Genomic DNA, 20,192 nt, shown 5'->3' on the forward strand with positions numbered 1-20,192 from the left:
CATACTTAAATCCCTCAATACTTAATTAAGAGGCATTTGAAATGCATCATTGCTCTATTTAGTTCCAGTTATGCTGCGCTCAGAGGGTTACAACGTTCTTACCATTATGTTTCCATGATTTGAACTCATCATTTTGCTTGGCCTGATCTCTGCATGAATCCAGGAAATTGCTGTTAACAACCATAAAGAGTATTCATGTTTCATGGTGTTATTATTAGTTTATCTGAGTGTTTTAGGCTGAAAAATCTATGCGGACAGCAATCTATGCTATCCACAGTATCTCTGAAAAGCCAAAGGGATATAATAATAAAAAAATAAAAAAAATGAAATAAAAAATTTCCCTGCACACACAAATCCTGTAGTGTTTTACATGGATGTCGGCTGCTACGTGTCTGGGCAGACTTGGTGTGTAGTGCAGCTTAATTTGACAAAAATATTAAGATGAACTCAGAAGTACTGAATTTATGTACTTATTTTAAAAGTAAACCGTGTTGAAAAAACAAAACACAACCCATTTATTAGCAGCAAATAGCAATTCACACTGTAATAGTCATTTCAGTGACTATTTGACATATCAAATAGTCATATCTATTTATCTATTTAGATATTGACATATCTATTTATCCATGATGAATGTATCCAAAATGACTTCCAAATCTATACAATACTTATTACAAGGACAATCGTCCCAGAGCAACATGTCTTTCTCAAGTCTATAGTTAATCCAGCAAATGACTACCAGGCTAGACATTTACGGATACACTGGCAAGACATTTTCCAAGTGATGTCCCATGAAAAATATGCAACTTAACTGTAATTTATTGAAAACTTGTTCATTAAAAAACGTGTGTATTTAAGTCCTTGGTAGCCTGACGTGGTCATCAATTCTAGTCAGAATATGAGTCTGAAACTGCTCCACTGGGCTGTGATTATGAGGCGTGTTTCAACCGAACCAGGAAAGACCTCAATTGGATAGATCTACAACCAATCAGAGCAACGAAGCGAGGCATTGTCAAATGTCAACAGAGCTCAACTGCACTGTGTTGCCAAGTCCGCGTTTTTTTTCCTCGGGTTGTTTTCTATGTTCCCGGGTTGAAGCGACTATTATGTGATATATAGACCCATGAGTGCGAATTTTAGCAGGCAACCTTGCCAAAATAACACACATTTTACCCCCCAAACACCATTTTTTTCCGGAGAATCCCCCGAGAAGCTATTGTTTTGGGCTAGTAGTTGGCAGGTTTTGTTGTAAAAACTTGACAACCCTGTCTGCACGCACGCTGTAAACAAGGTTATTTTCGTAAACGAAAACTGAAACTAAGACTAAAACTATTGGTCAAAAAACATTTTCGTAAACTGAAATAAAATTTAAAAATCTGAATAAATAAAAAACTAAAACTAAACGAAACTAACTACTCTTACTAAAAAACTAACTGAAATAAAATAATAATTAGCAAAAATAAATATTCGTTTTCGTTGTTAATCAGCTCTCTTTAATGTGGTGGAAAATCTGACTGTGGCGGTTGAGGGAGTGTCTATTGCGCAACTGCGCGTGAAGCGATCTGAGGAGATTAACCGCTGTCCTGTGACGGACGCGTGCAGACAGGCAACACATCGCCAGTCCTAAACGGGAGTTCACAAAGAATCAATGCGTCCGTGGCAGTGAAATGGGAAATAACACAAGGTAATGAGATGCACGTTGAACTTCTTTTAAGCTCACTGTTTTAGAATGCCGTTTCTTACGTGACGAGAGACGCAGGCGCAAAAGTCAGCAACTATATTAGCAAATAACGTTACTAGCCTACTGTGCGTTTGAGATTTCATGTTTGCATAATATTGACAGGCTCAAAGGTGTTATCATAATCATTTACTACTAATAATATTATTATCTGTGTGGAGACATTTCCCCACAAAGTAGGGAATGCCAGGACACACACACACACACACACAGGTTTGTTTCACTATATAAGTGAGGACATTGCATGGACTTCCATTGATTTTATATCAGGTTAATGATATTTTATATCTCCTAACTCAATTCCTATCCCTAAACCTACCCATCACAAGAACGTGCAAAACAATAGATTTAAATAAAAACATGTTTTGGCCGATTTATAAGCCTTTTTAACTAGTGAGGACCAGTCAAATGTCCTTACTAGTCAGTTATCATAATATATTACTAGATAAGTGAGGACATTGGTCCCCTTTACAATTATAGCACAACAAACACACACACACACACACACACACACACACACACACACGCACACACATGTCTGGTGCGCTATCTTTGTGGGGACTTGCCATATAGACGGTTTTTATACCATACAAACCATATATTCTATCCCCCTACCCTGCCCCTAAACCTACCCATCACAGGAAACTTTCTACATTTTTACATTTTCAAAAGAACTCATTCTGTATGATTTATAAGCTTTTGTACCCGTGGGGACCTAAACTGACACGAGTCCCCATGAGTCTGTGTGCATTCAGTTTGAAGTCCTCACCAGGCTAGAAAAACAGGTGTACACACACACACACACACACACACACACACACACACACACACACACACACACACACACACACACACACAGCAAAACAGGGTGTAGACACTGCTAGCCTACATTGTACTACTGAAGAAATTAAAATAAGCTTTTAATTGTTTAACAATATTTCATCTGTTATGAGTGAGTTTGTCTGGAATTTATAATTTTTACTTTTATATTTTACATTGCATCTATTTTGTTCTTTAAGATAGATCCTGTATAGGTCATAGTTTGACTCAAGCTTTTTTGCTCAAAGGTGAAGACGCAACTTTACTGCATGTTTTGTAAGACCGTCCTGGGTTTAAACAATAATGCTCGTTTATCAAGTTATTTCACTTAAGGATGTTTAGTAAGATTAAACTCTAATCTGTGCAAACATTAAACTTTGCTGAAATTAAAAACCTTGATTTGGTCTCTACACTTCATTATGGTAACTCTGCTAAACTATAATTACTAAAACTAAAACTGAAACTAAATAAATAAAAACTAAATAGAAATGTATTTGCAAAATAAAAACTAAACTAAAACTAGCAAAACCATTTGTAAAACTAACTAAAACTAAACTGAAATTTGTAGCAAAATTGAAAACGATAATAAAATAAAAACTAATTTCAAAAAGCAAAACTATAATAACCTTGGCTGTAAATAAACGATCTTTGCCGATGTTGTAAAAAAATAAAAGAATTTAATGATACACAGAGTACTTACCCAACATGATCATCATTTTTGAGAGAAATTGTGAAGTTGAACGCATATACAAACAAGCTCTCCGTTTAATATTTGAACAAATATAATCCAAGGCCCTTTGATGACGTGCATGATTACGTTACTGTTGATCATCTGTCCATCATCGTCTAAAGCCCGCCCTGATGATTTCATTGGTAATATGAAGATAATTACTCCTCAATGGATCGAGGCCAGACCGAACTGCCCGACCTAAAAATATTGTGGGCGGGGCTAAGTTCGGCTGGCATCCAGGCTAAGTCCTTGAGCCCTATTTAAAAAATCTAAACACATGGTCTAAAGCTCCACCGGAAGTGCACTTGGGGCATGTCCGAATCCACTTTTGCTAGTTTAGCGATTGGAAAAATGGTCGGCGTGCCTGGCACATGGTCTAAAATGGTTGTCCCTAGTCTCTTAACGAATCTTGGGTGTGTTTTGGGCGTAACATGCAATAAACCAATTAAGGTCTCATCTCCTATTCCCTTTAAGAGCCAGTTGCACATGGAAGAATTTGCAAGTGGAAAAACTGAACGCTTCTCCAGAGAGGAATCCTTTTATTTTTATTATTTAAAAATGTTTGTGTGCCGCTGCACATCACTGTGTGTGTAATGAGCAAAGAATACACCCGTAGGGCACCTGCCTATTAGCCTGGCTCTGCCCTCCTACGTACTTCCGCTCAATTTTTTCATTTTCCTTCAGTACTACGTCTGGGACTGCTGTGTAGTCTTAGGTTTTCTCCGAACAAAATTTTACCGGTCCAATCAGCGAACAGAGGGAGTAGCTGAGAACGATGACGTTGGTGTCGAGCGCTAGTTTGAGATGCAGTTCAGTAATGGCGGCGGAGAAAGATGCAAACTAAACCATTCATTGCATTGTGGCACCGCTGCCGAATTTCCAGAAGTTAAAGCCCCGAGCAATAACAGTTTTGTCTGGGGTTTGTTGGTGGCCATGATGTTGTGAATTCGGGAAAAGTTTGATTTTCCAGATCGCTTCGTTAGTGATGAAGGAGTTGGCTGAAGCTATTTGGATGGTAATGTTAACTGTTTCTTGTGGGGTCGGAAGTTATTGCCATCATTTAAGTTACAGGGACTGGTCAGTTATTTTATTGCAGTCCGTCTCTCACCACCCGTGTAAAAATCCCCGGCCAAGTTACCTACTGCTTTTGACAAATGCAAGGTCGTGTTGATGTAATAGCTGTCTGAATCCACATCTCTGAGTTTTCAACAATATATCACTTCAAAATTCACTGTTTGTAATCATTTTTGACCACTGCAGAACACCATACGATTGCTTTGCTGTTATTAGGATGCATTTACAGACTTGTATTTCCTTAAAATATTTACTTTTCCTTAAAAGTATTTAGAAGAGCAATATATTTCATCAACAAATTAAAATAAAAGCACTTAAACATTTGAATTGGTTCGTTATTTATAGCAGCGTTTATAATTATAGCATTATTATTATTTATTATAGCATTTATCATACCAAGCATATGACATTTTATTTACAGCATACAATGATGTTACGGACCACGTGAGCGCCGCGTTCCCGATCACCAAACTCTTCCCTCCACCCTGGCGCGAATAAATCACAATCCGAATGCACGAGTTTTAGGTTTTATCCTATAGTTTCGTTACTGAGGTGGCATGCACATGTGCACTTTCTTTTTGTAGGATTTCCAAGAGTGAAACCTATGAGTGAAACAGGCGAAGGGCGCATGACATACGTCACGACCAAACGTTAGCGATTGGTTATGGCAGATCCAGAGTGGCTCAGGGCAGATCCAATAGTTTTAAACCTCAACAGGGTGCTGCCTTCGCGGAAATAAACCCTTGTCAATGGAGAGTGGCCAGACTCTATGTACAAATGAAATGTACGAGAGTCTGGTAAAACCAGGCTACCTGCCTATTAGAGAAGGAAAAAAAATTGATAGAGCATAGTATCGCAATATTTTGTGTGAAGATTATTGTATCGACATGAGAACGGCAAGTATCAATATTTTAAAGGGGGGGTGAAACACTCAGTTTCAGTCAATCTCATGTCAATCTTGAGTACCTATAGAGTAGTATTGCATCCTTCATATCTCCGAAAAGTCTTTAGTTTATCATATTTATAAAAGAAATATGGGCTGTACCGAGTCTTTCCGGAAAAAAACGAGCGCCTGGAGGCGTATCGTGTGGGCGGAGCTAAAGAATGCCGAATGTGCACAAAGCGGTGATGTCCTCAAGCGTGGAGAAACCCATGGCTATCTCAGCTAATACAGATAATGATCCACAATCAAATCTGAGGCTGAAATAAATTGAACAGGAGAAATGGCAACATCAGGATGTCCGTCTCTGTGGTATGTACTGTATTAAGGGGCCTTTGTGTGTCTTTACGCGCAGTTTATGAGGACATGATTCGGTTTATGGACTATTGACTAGACCTTAGAGGTAGCAAGCAAAACGGTTTTGCACGTCAGAGTCAGAATAGTGTAACGTTATACAGAACAACAATGGAGTAACCGTTAGCGCATTTGAATGACGAAGCACGCGATCGTATCGTTTACTGATGTTTACTCACGTGACGATAGCCAATAGCAGAGACATTTGAAGTTGATTTACTCACCGGCTGCTTCCAAAGCAGGACCGCTCTGTCAAAAACACACTTCTTTGGTATGATTTGGTGAAGTCCTGTGACAGCAGTGACCGTGGAAATCCACTTTGCGACGCGACTGAAGCGATGCCTTGAAGCTTCCCGTCATTTCTGCGTTCAAATCGGTTCAAATGCAGCGCTGCCTTCCCGGAATGCTGTGCTGAAGCGTTGAAGTCGCTCGACGTCACCCATAGGAATAAAGTGGAGCGCGGCGCGTCATAAGTGTTCACGGACGACTGGATCTGCACCTGAGAGACTGTTTACAGCGTGCATTTCCTCTCTCTCCCTCTAGTTACGCGCGCGCACCCTACCGGGAGAAGAGCCCGTACGGCCCATACAAGGACCTTCCGCTCTATTTAACGTCAAGTAGACCCATACTCGAAAAAAACTCGCCGAAACTTGTGAGAAACCGGAAGGAGTATTTTTAACACAGAAATACTCCATCAAACGTCCAACATTAGTTTTTGAAACTTTGTCTATGTTTAGGATGGGAATCCAAGTCTTTAAAGGTGTAAAAAGCTCAGTATGCATGAAACAGCATTTCACCCCCCCTTTAAGGAACTGAATTTCAGCTTGTATTGTGCAAAATTTTACCATAAGCTCCAAGCTTATAACGCAGGAAATAATAATAATAATAATATTTTGAAATATTTCTTTCTGACTGTAATATCATAAACAGCACATCACTCTCACTCACACACGTGTTCTGTGAGCTGTGTGTGCAGGAAGCGCATTCTCCCATATTTCTGAGCGTGGACCTCTCTGTCCGTGTTTATGTGTTAGTTATGTGTTGATTTGACACGCAAGTGCATGTCAGCTGCGCACCGCAATGCAACAGAAGTTCGCTCGCAATTACATTCAAAGAAGCTTGCCGCTTCAGCTGCAACACCGGTAACATCACTTGCCCACAGTGGCACTGCCCCCACTATTGTTTTTTGATATTTTTTGATGTTTTATTTTCAGTTAGATAACAGATTAACTAACTCAAATTAAAACCTGAACATGCCGAACGAGAGTCCCAGCACAGATCAGCAGCAGGAGTCAGATTTCATTTATCATTGTTAGTAGCTGAATGACAAGATGACAGTGGAAGGTTTAGTTTCAATGCAAAATGTAAGGTCTTAAATGTAATGTGAAATTTAGGCTTAAGTAAGTTTGTCATTTACAGTTTTGTTGTTGTTTTCCATTAAGAATAACAATGAACCCACCATTCAAGCAATTGCCACTCACCGACTTGCTGCTAATTCTAAAGTGAGAGTAAAATGTGCATGTGCAATATGTGCATTCATAATGGACGTATATGTTATTACTCAGCAAATCGCTTTTTTATTTTTTATTTTTTTTTAATAACAATAATATCGCATCGTGGCTTAAGTATCACGATAATATCGAATCGTGGGGCCTCTGGTGATTCCCACCCCTACTGCTTTTCGGCACATGTTACTAACGTGCTTTTTAAATAACACAAAAAATACTACGCTATACTGCCTTTAGACCAGGTTTCAGTTGTCAATGGTAAAGTCTAGGAGCATGAATGCGAGCACTTCAAAATGCCGTGAATTGCTGTTGCACAACTTATAGGGTACATGTAATTTACTTTTATTAGATATGAGCCATTTTCACATTTTTATTGGATCGCAATATTTAATGGCGATGATACTTTTAAATAGTCACTTTTCTGAGTTCTTTTTGTTGTAAGAAAAAAGTTATTAAACCTGTTAGAGGACAACTTTTCTTTTACTCTTATATTTAGGCTTCAGCAATTTTTGTCGTATGAAAATTTGATGGCATCACATGACTAATAAATGCTTGTAAATGTCTCCCTGTATCCCTATATTTATGTAAAACATTATTTGATAAATTTGCAGTGAGCCCCTAGTGTTTTAATGCGTGTTTAAGGAGTGTTTTAACTTTTTCAGCTTACGAGCACATATGTAAGCTTCAAAAATTAAAACAAATATGACACATTCTGTTTGTTTTATTCATACTGATTGTATATTTACACACTGCCATTTTAATGTTTTTAAAACAAGTCTCATGATCCTTCAAAAATCATTCTAATAAGATGATTTGCTGCTCAAGAAAAATTTCTTATTATTAGCAATGTTGAAAACAGTAGTGTACCATTTTTGTTCAAGATTATTAGGTTAATTGAAAGTTGAATAATGTGAAATCTGTATTTTCATGAAAGTTTGATTCTGTGAACATTTATATGGATTACAGCGGTAGCATCATGGTTGGTGGCTTTATAATCTCATGTACTTTATTTATTACATTATTACTTCATTAGAACCTGTTAATTCTTTCAGATATCCAGGAATTTTATGAAGTGAGCCTCCAGGATAATGAGGATATGCCCATAGAGCCTTCAAGCCTTAAAACCACAGAACCTTTTCCTCCTGTTAATGAATGGAATCTCTCTAGTCCTCCCAGCCCCACTGGACCAACAGAAACTGTGCCCAACATCCATACTCAAAGCGAAGAGGTAAGCAGAATATTATGATGTTATAAATGCTTAGAATCGCATTTTTATGTATGCAGTACATGTATCTTGAATGTTATTGATTTCCTGCATTCAGAGTAATTGCTAAGGCACATTTATGACACCATTGTTGATGCTGAACCTTACAAGAATAAAGGATTCTTTATTCTTGTGGAAGCAGTTGTTATTAATTCGATGGTTCATTCAAAAACAGAAACGCAATGGTTGATCCTTCTTCAGGTTTGTAAATTATTTTTATTGGTGGATTAAAAATAGACAAAGTAACTGGCAAAGCTGTCTAAAATTATTTAAATTAACCTTTTGTTTTTTGAGCTGTGTTGATATTTGGAGAAACAGGAAGATTCTGAGTGTTATATTGCTTCATTGTATAGAACTTGCTTTGTGGTTGCTATCTGTATTTGTACAGTCCTGCTTCATAAGATTAGTCTAACTTCAATTCTTGTCAGAATATGAGTGTGATACTGCTCCATTGGGCTGTGATTTTATGTAATAATGTTAACTTCTCATTTTAATTGGATAAGGGCTGGTCATGCATTTTTCATTTAAATTGTTTCTCACATTTATTTTCGAGAGTGGGTAGACTTCCCTTCTGTTGGGATTGGAAGTAATCTGCCACACTGGATAGAAAGTGTTTTACCAATGCATGGCACTCTCATTTCTACGAAGTCTCAAATGAATTAGATGAGCGTTTGAATGATGAAATTCATGTCTCCACTGGCAGTCTTGCACAGAGGATGTGCTCATAGCTTTGTGTTTTTCCTCTCCTTCCATTAAACCTCTGCCTCTCCATGATGATCGGAAGCATGTAAGAAACTCTAAATGAGGCGAACATTCCTAGAAAGATATTTAATGATCAGTAAAATATTTTTAAAGTTTAATGTAATAGCACCTTCCTAATATTGTGTCGCCATATTGTGTCCCCTATTTGTTGGCCAAACTGCCCTGGCCCTTAGAAAATGTGATTAATCAGACCAGGCCACCTTCTTCCATTGCTCCGTTGTCCAGTTCTGATGCTCACATGCCCACTGTTGGCGCTTTCAGTCGTGGCAGGGGTCAGCATGGGCACACTGACACGTCTGTGGCTATGCAGCCCCATTCGCATTAAACTGTGATGCACTGTGTGTGTATTCTGACAGGTTTCTATCAGAACTAACTTCTTGAGAAACAGAGTAGCTGGTATGTTTGTCTAGCCTTCGCTCCCCCACGAGCATCAATAAGCCTTGGCCGCCAATGACCCTGTCACCGGTTCACCGCTGTTCCTTCCTTGGACCACTTTTGATAGATACTTTCCACTGCAGACCGGGAACATCCCACAAGAGCTGCAGTTTTGGAGATGCTCTGAGCCAGTTGTCTAGCCATCACAATTTTGCACTTGTCAAACTCGCTCAAATCATTACACTTGCCCATTTTTCCTGCTTATTTGAAAATCAAGAACAAGATCAAGATCAAGAAAAATCAGCTTGAAGCACTGCTGTAAGGATAAATTATTATTATTATTGACCCGTTTGCGGGGCAGCTCCGCCCCCCCCCCCCCCCAAAAAAAAAGAAAGAAAGAAAGAAAGAAAGAAGAAAAAACACAAAAACCGTAGGTTATGTATTGATATTTTGGCTACCAAGAGAATAGGATGAATGAAAATAACATAATAAAAATATGATTAAGAAAAACGTGCCATTTGTTAAAGTTTGTATCTCCCTTGAGATAAAAGATTAAAAGTGCCATTCATTTAGATCCCATATAGGCCTATGCAGCATATGCTTTTAAACTTACAAAATACATTATATCTCAGCATAACGCGATTAACCACAAACTTGGTTTTAGCCTAAAAGGAATGGTACATAAAAATTGCGTTTCACTTTTACATTATTTCGTTGTTGTCTGAAGTCATCTGGTTGATGATGAAACAGCCTAGTGAGGGCAGAGGCGTTTAACGCTCGCGGTTACCCACACAGTGACGTACTGTTGGAGCGCGCGCGTCCAGAGGTGAGGGGAACACATTATGCTGGTCGGTCTCCCCGCGGTGCTCTTATCAACTCTGAATGCGCGTCAATATGAGTGAATATGCAGGCGTCCTCCTCCTCAGCATCCCCGACACACTGCCGCTGAAAGGAAACACGAGGTGATGCAAACTTGACTTCTATGAGTGTATGGAAGCGTGCGTTGTTTGCTCAACTGAGAGTAAGTTCATGTCGCGCGCACAATGCATTCCCGCATTCGCATATTTTAGCGACAGGATTACAGCAGCCGCAATGAGATGCTGAGAGGTCGCGCTCTGAAGAATGGACTGTTTGTGTATCGTTAGCACAAAGGTAAGGCATCCATATGCGTGTTTGCATTCGTGCTGTCTGGACTATTTTTGATGTACAGTTCATTATAATGAAACAGTGACTATGTACAGATGAAACTTTATTGGTTACAGTACTGTGGCTGGCTTTACAGGTTATCTGTTTATTTGTTATACATGAAATACCTAAAAGTAATGAGTTCTTCAAATCAGTATTTAAAGATCTTTCTATCTATCTGTCTGCTTAATATGTTAAGTTTAATCAAGAAAAAAAATGCTGCAAAAGGTGATCAAACTGAGAAGTTTTCACTGATTAGGCTGATAGTGAGAAGGTGGAGGGATTTTTTTTTTTTTAAATATAGCTTAATTCATTTCTCAAAGACCTAAGATTTAGGATGTGTGTATAGACGAGTTACACAACCACATTTTATAACTAAAGTGTCTCCCCTAAAGGAGTAGTTCACTTCAGAAATAAAATTTCCTGATAATACTCACTCCCACGCCATCCAAGATGTTTATGTCTTTCTTTCTTCAGTCGAAAGAAATTAAGGTTGAGGAAAAATTTTAGGATTTTTCTCCATATAGTGGGCTTCTTATCATAGCCATCAAAATCCAGTGTTCGGTATTTTGCGTACGTGAGTTTTTGTTGTAGATGTCTATTTAAAAAAAAAAAAAAAAAAAAAAAAAAAAAAATTGTGTACTGTGCTAATTAATTGAGATTTCTTACAGCTCTTCCAGGTTGTTGGCCTTGTCTGTTTCGTTGCTTCTATTACTCTCCCCTTTTTTGTAAGTCGCTTTGGATAAAAGCGTCTGCTAAATGATTAAATGTAAATGTAATGTAAATGCTTCAATGGGGTACACCGGGTTGAATGTCCGAATTCCAGTTTCAATGCAGCTTCAAACAACTTTTCCAACGTTATTACGTAATGGCGCAGCATGACAATTTGTGGGTAAAAAAAAAAGTTTTATATATAATATACCTTTTTATTTAATTTAAAAAAAATAATTTCAGATTAGCTAGATAAGACCCTTATTCCTCATCTGGGATTGTGTCGAGCCCTTTGATGCTGCATTGAAACAGGAATTCGGACCTTCAACCCATTGTACCCCATTGAAATCCACTATATGGAGAAACATCCTGGAATGTTTTCCTTAAGTAGGAATGTCAATTTACACAAATTCCCATGATTGATTGCATTTTAAATTAACAATCAATTAATCGTTAGCCTTAATACTGCAATATGTGTCTATATCAGTGGCTTTAGCCAACAGCAGGGTGTGCAAATGCTGCTCAAAACATCATGTTCCTCAACAAATAAATGAGGGGATTTTTTCTAAATAAGGGATATAGGATTTTAAAATGAGTTGTGGTGATTAATCATTTAATTTGATTACTTATTTAATAATCAAATATAACTTCTAATAGTCCTATAAAACGTGTAACCAACACCACCTTAGATCTGTCAGAAAGTGTGGACGCACTCTTCCTGGAACAATGCTCTGAGCACGGCAACTAAACCCAATGATTTATTACAATAGTGTCATAGTTATTATTAATTGTGCATTGCTGTTTGAGTTACATTTACATTTACATTTATGCATTTAGCAGACGCTTTTATCCAAAGCGACTTAAAACTCCGGAGAACAGGAAGCGATCCGTCAAGAAGAGGCAACGAAACACAAAAAGTGCCCTAAATACCAAGATTTGTACACTGCTCAGAGTAGCAAAGACCAGAAAAGGAAAGAAGAAAGGAGAAATAGAGGGGGAATTTCTTTTTTTTTCTTTTTTTTTTTTCTTTTTTTTTTTTTTAAATGTAAGGTTAAGTGCTCATGGAAGAGATGAGTTTTTACCTGTCTTTTGAATGAAGCGAGTGATTCTGTTGTGCGTATGGAGGACGGAAGATCGTTCCACCAACCAGGAACAATGAAAGAAAAAGTTCTAGAGGGGGATTTCATGCCTCTCTGTGATGGTACCACAAGCCTTCGCTCATTAGCTGAGCGAAGTTGTGTTGTTTACTGCATGCGCAAAAGCTGATTATCACTGGCACGCTTTACTACCGCTCTAATTCTTTTCAATTGCAAACTATTTGAGATAAACACAATACTTCAACTGCGTTTGCACAAAAAAAGGCTGCAAAAGCAGACGCAAACTTAGTCATCATGGTGGTGTAACTCCAGCTGTAAAATGGTCTCAAACATAACACACGGATGACCCTGATTAACGATGATAAGTTGCATCGATTAAATGTATTATCGACAATTAATCGATCATTGTTTATTTGTTAACATCCCTATGCTCAACCATATTTTTTTCTCCGACTGAAGAAAGACATGAACATCTTGGATTACGTGGGGGTCAGGAAATTATCAGGAAATTTTAATTCTGAAGTGAACTACTCCTTTAAGTTTTCAGGACTTGCAAAATCAACCATTTAGGTTGATAAGTGCTGTCTAAGGCAGTTAACAATGGTCATTGTCATTCTTATCTTTGACAAACGTATGACATGAGTTGCATGCTTTGCAGATCTTTGCCATCAAGAAAAAATGGTGGAGTGGTTGCAGAGAGAATAAAAACTCCTTTTGAGTGATTGCATGGAGGAGAAAGAACTGGGGGGAAAACTAGACCATATTTTTTTGGCTGCACATCTGAGAGCATGAAATCAGCTGGAGCTGCCTTACAATTTGGATTAGAAATTAGAATTTAAAAATGTAATCATTAAAGATGCATTACAGAGTGTTGATATTTGCTATTATTATCTCTCGCTACACAGGCTTTGCTCAAGGCTAATGTTTGAGAACGGGAGTTACCTGTTTATACAGACATTATTCAGTGTGTATGTATATACTGGACAATATTTCTTTCTCTCCTTCTGGGCCAAAATGGCTATTTATTTATATATTTAGGGACAAGGGCTCCCATTTCAGTGTGGCACAAATGTGTGTTGTCTAGAATTAGCTTAATTTCAGGGTGTTCTTAGGCTACTTGAATGAGTACTCTTGAGTGTTTAAAAGGTAAAACTGTTTTCATCATATAATGCCAATTATGATCTCTTATCTTAACTGAAGAGTTTTTTAAAAACCCAGGCATCTGGAATAAATTAGCATAATGAGATCATAATCTACTGGTTTTATCCATTACCACAATTTATTTAACTGGCTAAGTGTGTTTGGGCGCACACTTACGGCAGATAGTCCTCAAGAATTCAACAGTTATCGCAGGTTTGCAAGTAAAGAGGACGTTTGCAGAGCGCGGAACACTTGCAATGTCTGAACACTCATAGGCATGCACTTGAAATATGCTAAATGTAGGGTTATATAATGCACTGCTTTAGAGATGCCTTTTCTATCTGGAGTGTGTTATACTTGTGTGCAGTGGCAACAGCACGACATCTGTGCTGCTGCAAATGCTCAGCCGTGACCAACACTCTACCTGAGGGCAAATCACCCAGGGCTTTCCTTTAAAGTCGAGCATGCTTGAACTTCCATGGACTTTCCTATGTTCTCATACAGGCAATTGACCAGACCAGTGATGGATTTCCGGTACTTATGGGAGTTGAATTTGTTTCGATAATTATGCATCGTCTTAATTGAGTTATTTTCTAGATAAATCATGACATTTAAAATCCAGTGCATGGTTTTGCATATGCAGGTTTTTTTTTTACATGAATGTCATACGGTGTACAGTGTGTGTGTGTTTTTTTTAGTATGCATTTTAGTCCCCCCTTTTATTGGTTTGCTTTTTACTGAGTGGTTTGCCCTTTTCAAGAACCTCTCTTTGAAGAACATAATAAGCATGGTTTGTAGAGAGTGGCACACTGTCAGTTTTATGTGACTGGTGTGGATGTGACTAAAATTTCTTAGAAATATACAGTCAATTAGCTTTTCTTCGTATCTGAAGTTGTAACTGTATGAGATTTTTGTGCTATGATAATCGTCTCAGAAAATATCACGGTTTCTGTATACCGTTGCAACCCTATTTGTATCAGGTGCTGCTGATAGTTATAGAGGCAATAATTTATAACCATCATTCCTCCCTCTATTCATAATGTTAGTCAAGCAGTTCTGTACGACCATTGTTCTCCCTTCACTTGACTGGTCAGAACTAAAATATTAGGTATTTTGCCCATATATATATATATATAATATAGGGGCGTGTGTGTATGTATATATATGTATATGTATATATATGTATATGTATATGTATGTATGTGTATATATATATATATATGTATATATATATATATGTATATATATATATATATATATATATATATTAGGGCTGTAACGATACACCAAACCCACGATTCGGTTCGTATCACGATTTTTGACCCACGGTACGATACAAACCTCGATATGGGGAGGACAAAACAGTTTTATTCTGTACAGTATTCTGTAGCCTATTTTGCCGTCAATACCATATATCTGTATGGTCAATAGGCTACTGCCGACGTTTTCTTTGCGGTACCAATAGGCAATATATATTTAACATGAAGTATAGGGCCTCCTGTACATCAATACCAACAGAAGCGCCGTGTCAGACACGCTTCTGGTGTGCAAAGAAAGAGAAAACGCCACGCAGCCGCCCCGCGGATGACACGCAACAGAACCGCCACGCTCACACCACGTTGCCAGCCAGTTGGGGAAGCTTCTTGAAACACTTACGGCAAATTGTGTGGGTCTTGTCAACTACACGATTGCCATCCTTGTTCGATCTCCACCGGGTAGCTGAAATGTTGCCATAACTGCTGACTTAAAAATTGGACCTGGACAGGAAGGATAATTCTGGGAGTTGGAAGGGGTGTGTCGCGATTCTGCCTCCTCACATCGCGATACAGGTTCGTGGACCTGCATATTGCGATTTCGATTTCATATCGCATATCGTTACAGCCCTAATATATATATATATATGTATATGTATATATATATATATATATATATATATATATATATATATATATATATGTGTGTGTGTATATATATATATATATATATATATATGTGTGTGTATATATATATATATATGTGTGTATATATATATATATATATGTGTGTATATATATATATATATATATATATATATATATATATATATATATATATATATATATATATGTATGTATATGTGTATATATATATATATATTTTTTTTTTTATATATATATATTTTTATATATTTATATAAATATAAATAGTTTTAACAGTGATTTCATTTAAGAACCATTTTAAAGGGTTAGTTCACCCAAAAATGAAATTGATGTCATTAATTCAAGAGAATAGAAGAGAATTCTAATTAACTGATGTCATATGGACTACATGGATGATGTTTTTATTCCCTTTCTGGACATGGACGGTATATATACCCATCCCAAACATAGTCATAGGACAGTATATATACCTCCGTTCATCTTCGGAACACAGTTTAAGATATTTTATATTTTAGTCCCAGAGCATATGGAGTTTATGCACACTATAGTGTGCATAGACTCCATGTGCTCTGGGACTAAAATATAAAATATCTTAAACTGTGTTCCGAAGATGAACGGAGGTCTTACTGGTGTGGAACAACATTAGGCTCATTAGAGTCATTAATGACATCAATTTCGTTTTTGGGTGAACTAATCCTCTAAAGGGGGGGTGAAATGCGGTTTCATGCATACTGAGCTTTTTACACTGTTAAAGACTTGGATTCCCATCCTAAACATAGACAAAGTTTCAAAAACTAATGTTGGACGTTTGATGGAGTATTTCTGTGTCAAAAATACTCCTTCCGGTTTCTCACAAGTTTCGGAGAGTTTTTTTCGAGTATGGGTCTACTTGCCGTTAATAGAACGGAAGGTCCTTGTATGGGCCGTACGGGCTCTTTTCCCAGTAGGGTGCGCGCGCACGCGCGTCACTAGAGCGAGAGAGGATATGCACGGCCGTAAAGACTGCTCTCAGCTGCAGATCCAGTCGTCCGTGAACACTAATGTCGGTTATAGTCAGACATTAAAAAACCTTTTGCCACTATCCACTTCCATGTATGTTAAAGGTTCTTCATGGAATCATGGATTCCAATAAAGAACCTATATTTTGAAGACCGCGTAGTGGTGGTCAACCGATATATATACTAGGGCTATCATCAACGTTAACACGTAAACATATTATTAATTCAAAATCCATAATGTGTTTAAATGCACACAAATAAGTGACTGAAGCACGTGAAATTGACTCATTTACGTAATGGAGTTAGATGATCTGGAGCTGTGTCTGAAATTGCCTACTAAACCCTTAAAGGGTTACTTCAGTGACTAGCATGTGGCTTAGTATAAGTAGAAACCCCGGAGTCGACCCCGACACTGGGGCTATTCAGACTCAAGGAATCGACTCTTTTGGAGTCGACTCCCCATCACTAATTGTAGTGTCTGTTCTCCAACTCCGTCACAGTAACCCAGTAGCGGTGGCTTTGGGAATGGCCTCACAGGGCAGCGAAGCATTCTGGGAATTGTAGTCTTTAATCCCCATGAGACAAATACATTTTCTGTCTTTTCTCAGTCTAGAAGGCACCAAATTCAAAAATATTTCCATATTTCTACTACATTATTGACCTAGTTTAAGTACAGATTCATCTTCCCAGTGCTGTAGTAGCCCTTTAAATAGGGCACTATTTGAGGGGATAGCCATTTGTAGTGTCCAAAACCATAGTCTATCGAGTGCGGGCATTTAATCCCACAATGCATCACAACATGGGCGTCGGAAGCAAATAAAAAAGTGGGTGGGTCAGTAGCGGATAAGGCAAAAAATGATAGGTATGGAAATTTGTTTTGCAGGGGGTCTGCAGGTTCTCCCCCAGTAAAAAAAAATATTTAATTGATGATTTCCTGCATTATGGTGCGTTTGAGGCCATATCCCTTTCCTATACCAAAAAAGACCTTAAACCAGTCAATACCAATAGTCTAATAAAAAGTCTACATTCAATTTACTGCCATAGAAATCAACAGTTTCACAGATAATGATACAACAAGAATGAACAAGTTGCATGTTTTTTATGCTCCGTGTCCAGGTCCTGATAGAAAAAGTGCCGTTTACTAAACGATTGATTGGGCCAGACAAAATTACAGAAATCATTGAATTATTTACCATGGCTATAGAGTAGTGGTAAGACGCATGGCATCACATTTTGACGCAATTCGATCATAGGTTCGAATCCGCCTTTTGCCACACTCGCTCTACTCCCTTTCACCATCACATATCAGATCGGAAAGGTATTTATTTTCAATAAAAAAAGAGGAAATATTAGAAAAGGGGAAATAAAGCGTTTAACATGTGTTTAATAATACGTTTCTTAATAAGTTTCTCGGTTAAGGGGTAGCCAAGGTAAACAGACATGTGCTGAATTAGAGACGATAAAAGTGAGTGGGTCCAATATCATTGGTCTTAAAAAGTGGGTGTGACTTGTCCCACCTAAACACAATGGTTCCGACGCCCATGCACCACAATAATGAGTGTACAATCGATGTACAGCGATTAGAGAATACCCATAATGCACTGTCACACAGAAAATGAATCCCTGTGTCTGACCAGAAGATGGCGCCCTCAGCTAAATCATCCATTTTCCAAATAGCTGATCCAATGTGGGTACAGGATAATCATACAGGTATAAATAGCTTTTTAATTGATTTTTAAATCGTTTAATTAAGGTTTATACATAGTTTCCATGATAGAGTTAAGCATATGAATCTTTTCATACTACTGGAGCTGCCAGTTTACTTCGTTTCAAATAATTAATAAGCAGCAAGCACAAACTGTGGGAAAGCAGCATGATACCCAAACTACCTTTCTCGGCTGGGTAAAGCAAACCAGCATCTAGCTAGCATAGTTTCGATGTATGAGGATTGCAATCAAGGTAAAGATGAATGTGGTGAATTGATTTAATCCGTTATCGGCCAGCGGGGTTCAACCTACACTGTAAAAATATTTAAATTAATCTAATTTTTAATTTCAATAAACTCTCAATTTTAATTCAACCAGATTACTTGCTTTTAAGTTTAAGTTTTTTTACTGACGGTGAATGTCTATGTCTATACAATAAACCAGACAAAAAATATTTCCAACTCTCATCATCATCATCATCATAATCATCATCATCATCTTGTTGTCTTGATGCTTAGCCTAACTGATTAAATCAACCTGATTTGATGAGCTACTGATTCTATTGTTGTTGTTTTTTTTAGCTCATTTGTTCCCTCAAAAATCCCTGCTAAAGTTGTGGACCTTCACAAATGTAATCATTATGGATGCATTTCAAAGCTCACATTGTCCTGGGATTTGTAGATTTTGCGAGGTTCTCTTTCAGGGCTCTGGCTCGGTTAATGTGTGTTCTCTCGCTTTTACACTAAATTAACCTAAGAAGGTTATTCAGCCAAGATCACTGTGTGTGATTTTCTCTCTTTCTTTTGTTGTTTTACAGACTGCCACTTTAAGACCTAATGCACAGATCCTATTAACATGCATTTTGTTTCTTTCCCCAACTGATATCATTCACTTAAAGGTGCACTATGTAGTATTTTTGCAGTAAAATATCCAAAAACCACTAGGCCAGTGTTATATATTTTGTTCAGTTGAGTACTTACAATATCCCAAATGTTTCTAACTATTTGTGAATTGTGAGAAAATTATTTTAACCAAGGACCAGGGAGGTGTCAGCATAGCGTTTGAGCGAGTCGCCTGTCAACGTGTCATATCTGCGTTACCCTCGGTTTTATTCTGAAGAAGCGCTTTTCTCTTAGTGGTGTCTTAGCAGTGCATAGTGCACCTTTAAAGCATAAACGACTGTGTTTACATGAATACTCGTCAAGACATAACTGAGTGTGTATTTGACAGTTTGAGTATGTAACAAGACTGAATGGATCACACGCTTTCAGAGAGGTGGCTTGTGCACATGTTTCGATGTGTGTGTGTCAGACAGCGCAAGACTGCAAGTTGTTTTTCGCAAGTTATTGCGTTTAATAACTCTTTTTAATGTCAAGCAAATCACATAAGTAACAGTCGTCTGCCCAGTCTATCCTTATGCGTCAACCTAAAAGTACACTTTTCACAACGTTGAAGTATCCTTTAAAAATTCTTCAGATATTGCGTGCCTTTGCGTTTATGCATATCGCGTAATTTACATTTGCAATATTTCAATATTCAATATATATATATATATATATATATATATATATATATATATATATATATATATATATATATATATATATATATATATATATATATATATATATATATATATATATATATTATATATTGTGCAGCCCTGCTTTGTATGTGTGTGGAGTTATGTTCTTAGTGGTCTTCACAGCTACTTAGGGGGTCTACAGAGTGTGTTGACAACCTTTCTTAATATGTAAATTACACCCGTTTAGAATAATTAAATTAGAATTTTTGATACAAACGCATGAAATGCATGTAAGTCGTTTCGGTGTGTGACTATGGTGTGTGTTCGGTGTGACTACTTTTTTAAAC

The 20,192-nt window shown here is 37.5% G+C and overlaps 1 protein-coding gene across 11 annotated transcripts in view; it reads left to right on the forward strand.

Moving 5' to 3' along the window:
* Positions 1-20,192, forward strand: part of dlg1a (discs large MAGUK scaffold protein 1a) — a 167,489-nt gene that overhangs the window by 4,225 nt on the left and 143,072 nt on the right. For 10 of the 11 annotated variants that reach the window (XM_067459728.1, XM_067459705.1, XM_067459706.1 and 7 more), the window contains exon 3: positions 8,216-8,391. In XM_067459728.1, the coding sequence (XP_067315829.1) occupies positions 8,216-8,391 (176 nt within the window). Of the gene's footprint in view, positions 1-8,215; positions 8,392-10,434; positions 10,717-20,192 lie in introns of those variants that run through there. The other variant, XM_067459719.1, reaches the window with a different exon arrangement.

This window comes from Pseudorasbora parva, chromosome 12 (assembly GCF_024679245.1).
Source record: "Pseudorasbora parva isolate DD20220531a chromosome 12, ASM2467924v1, whole genome shotgun sequence".
Classification (NCBI taxonomy): domain Eukaryota; kingdom Metazoa; phylum Chordata; class Actinopteri; order Cypriniformes; family Gobionidae; genus Pseudorasbora; species Pseudorasbora parva.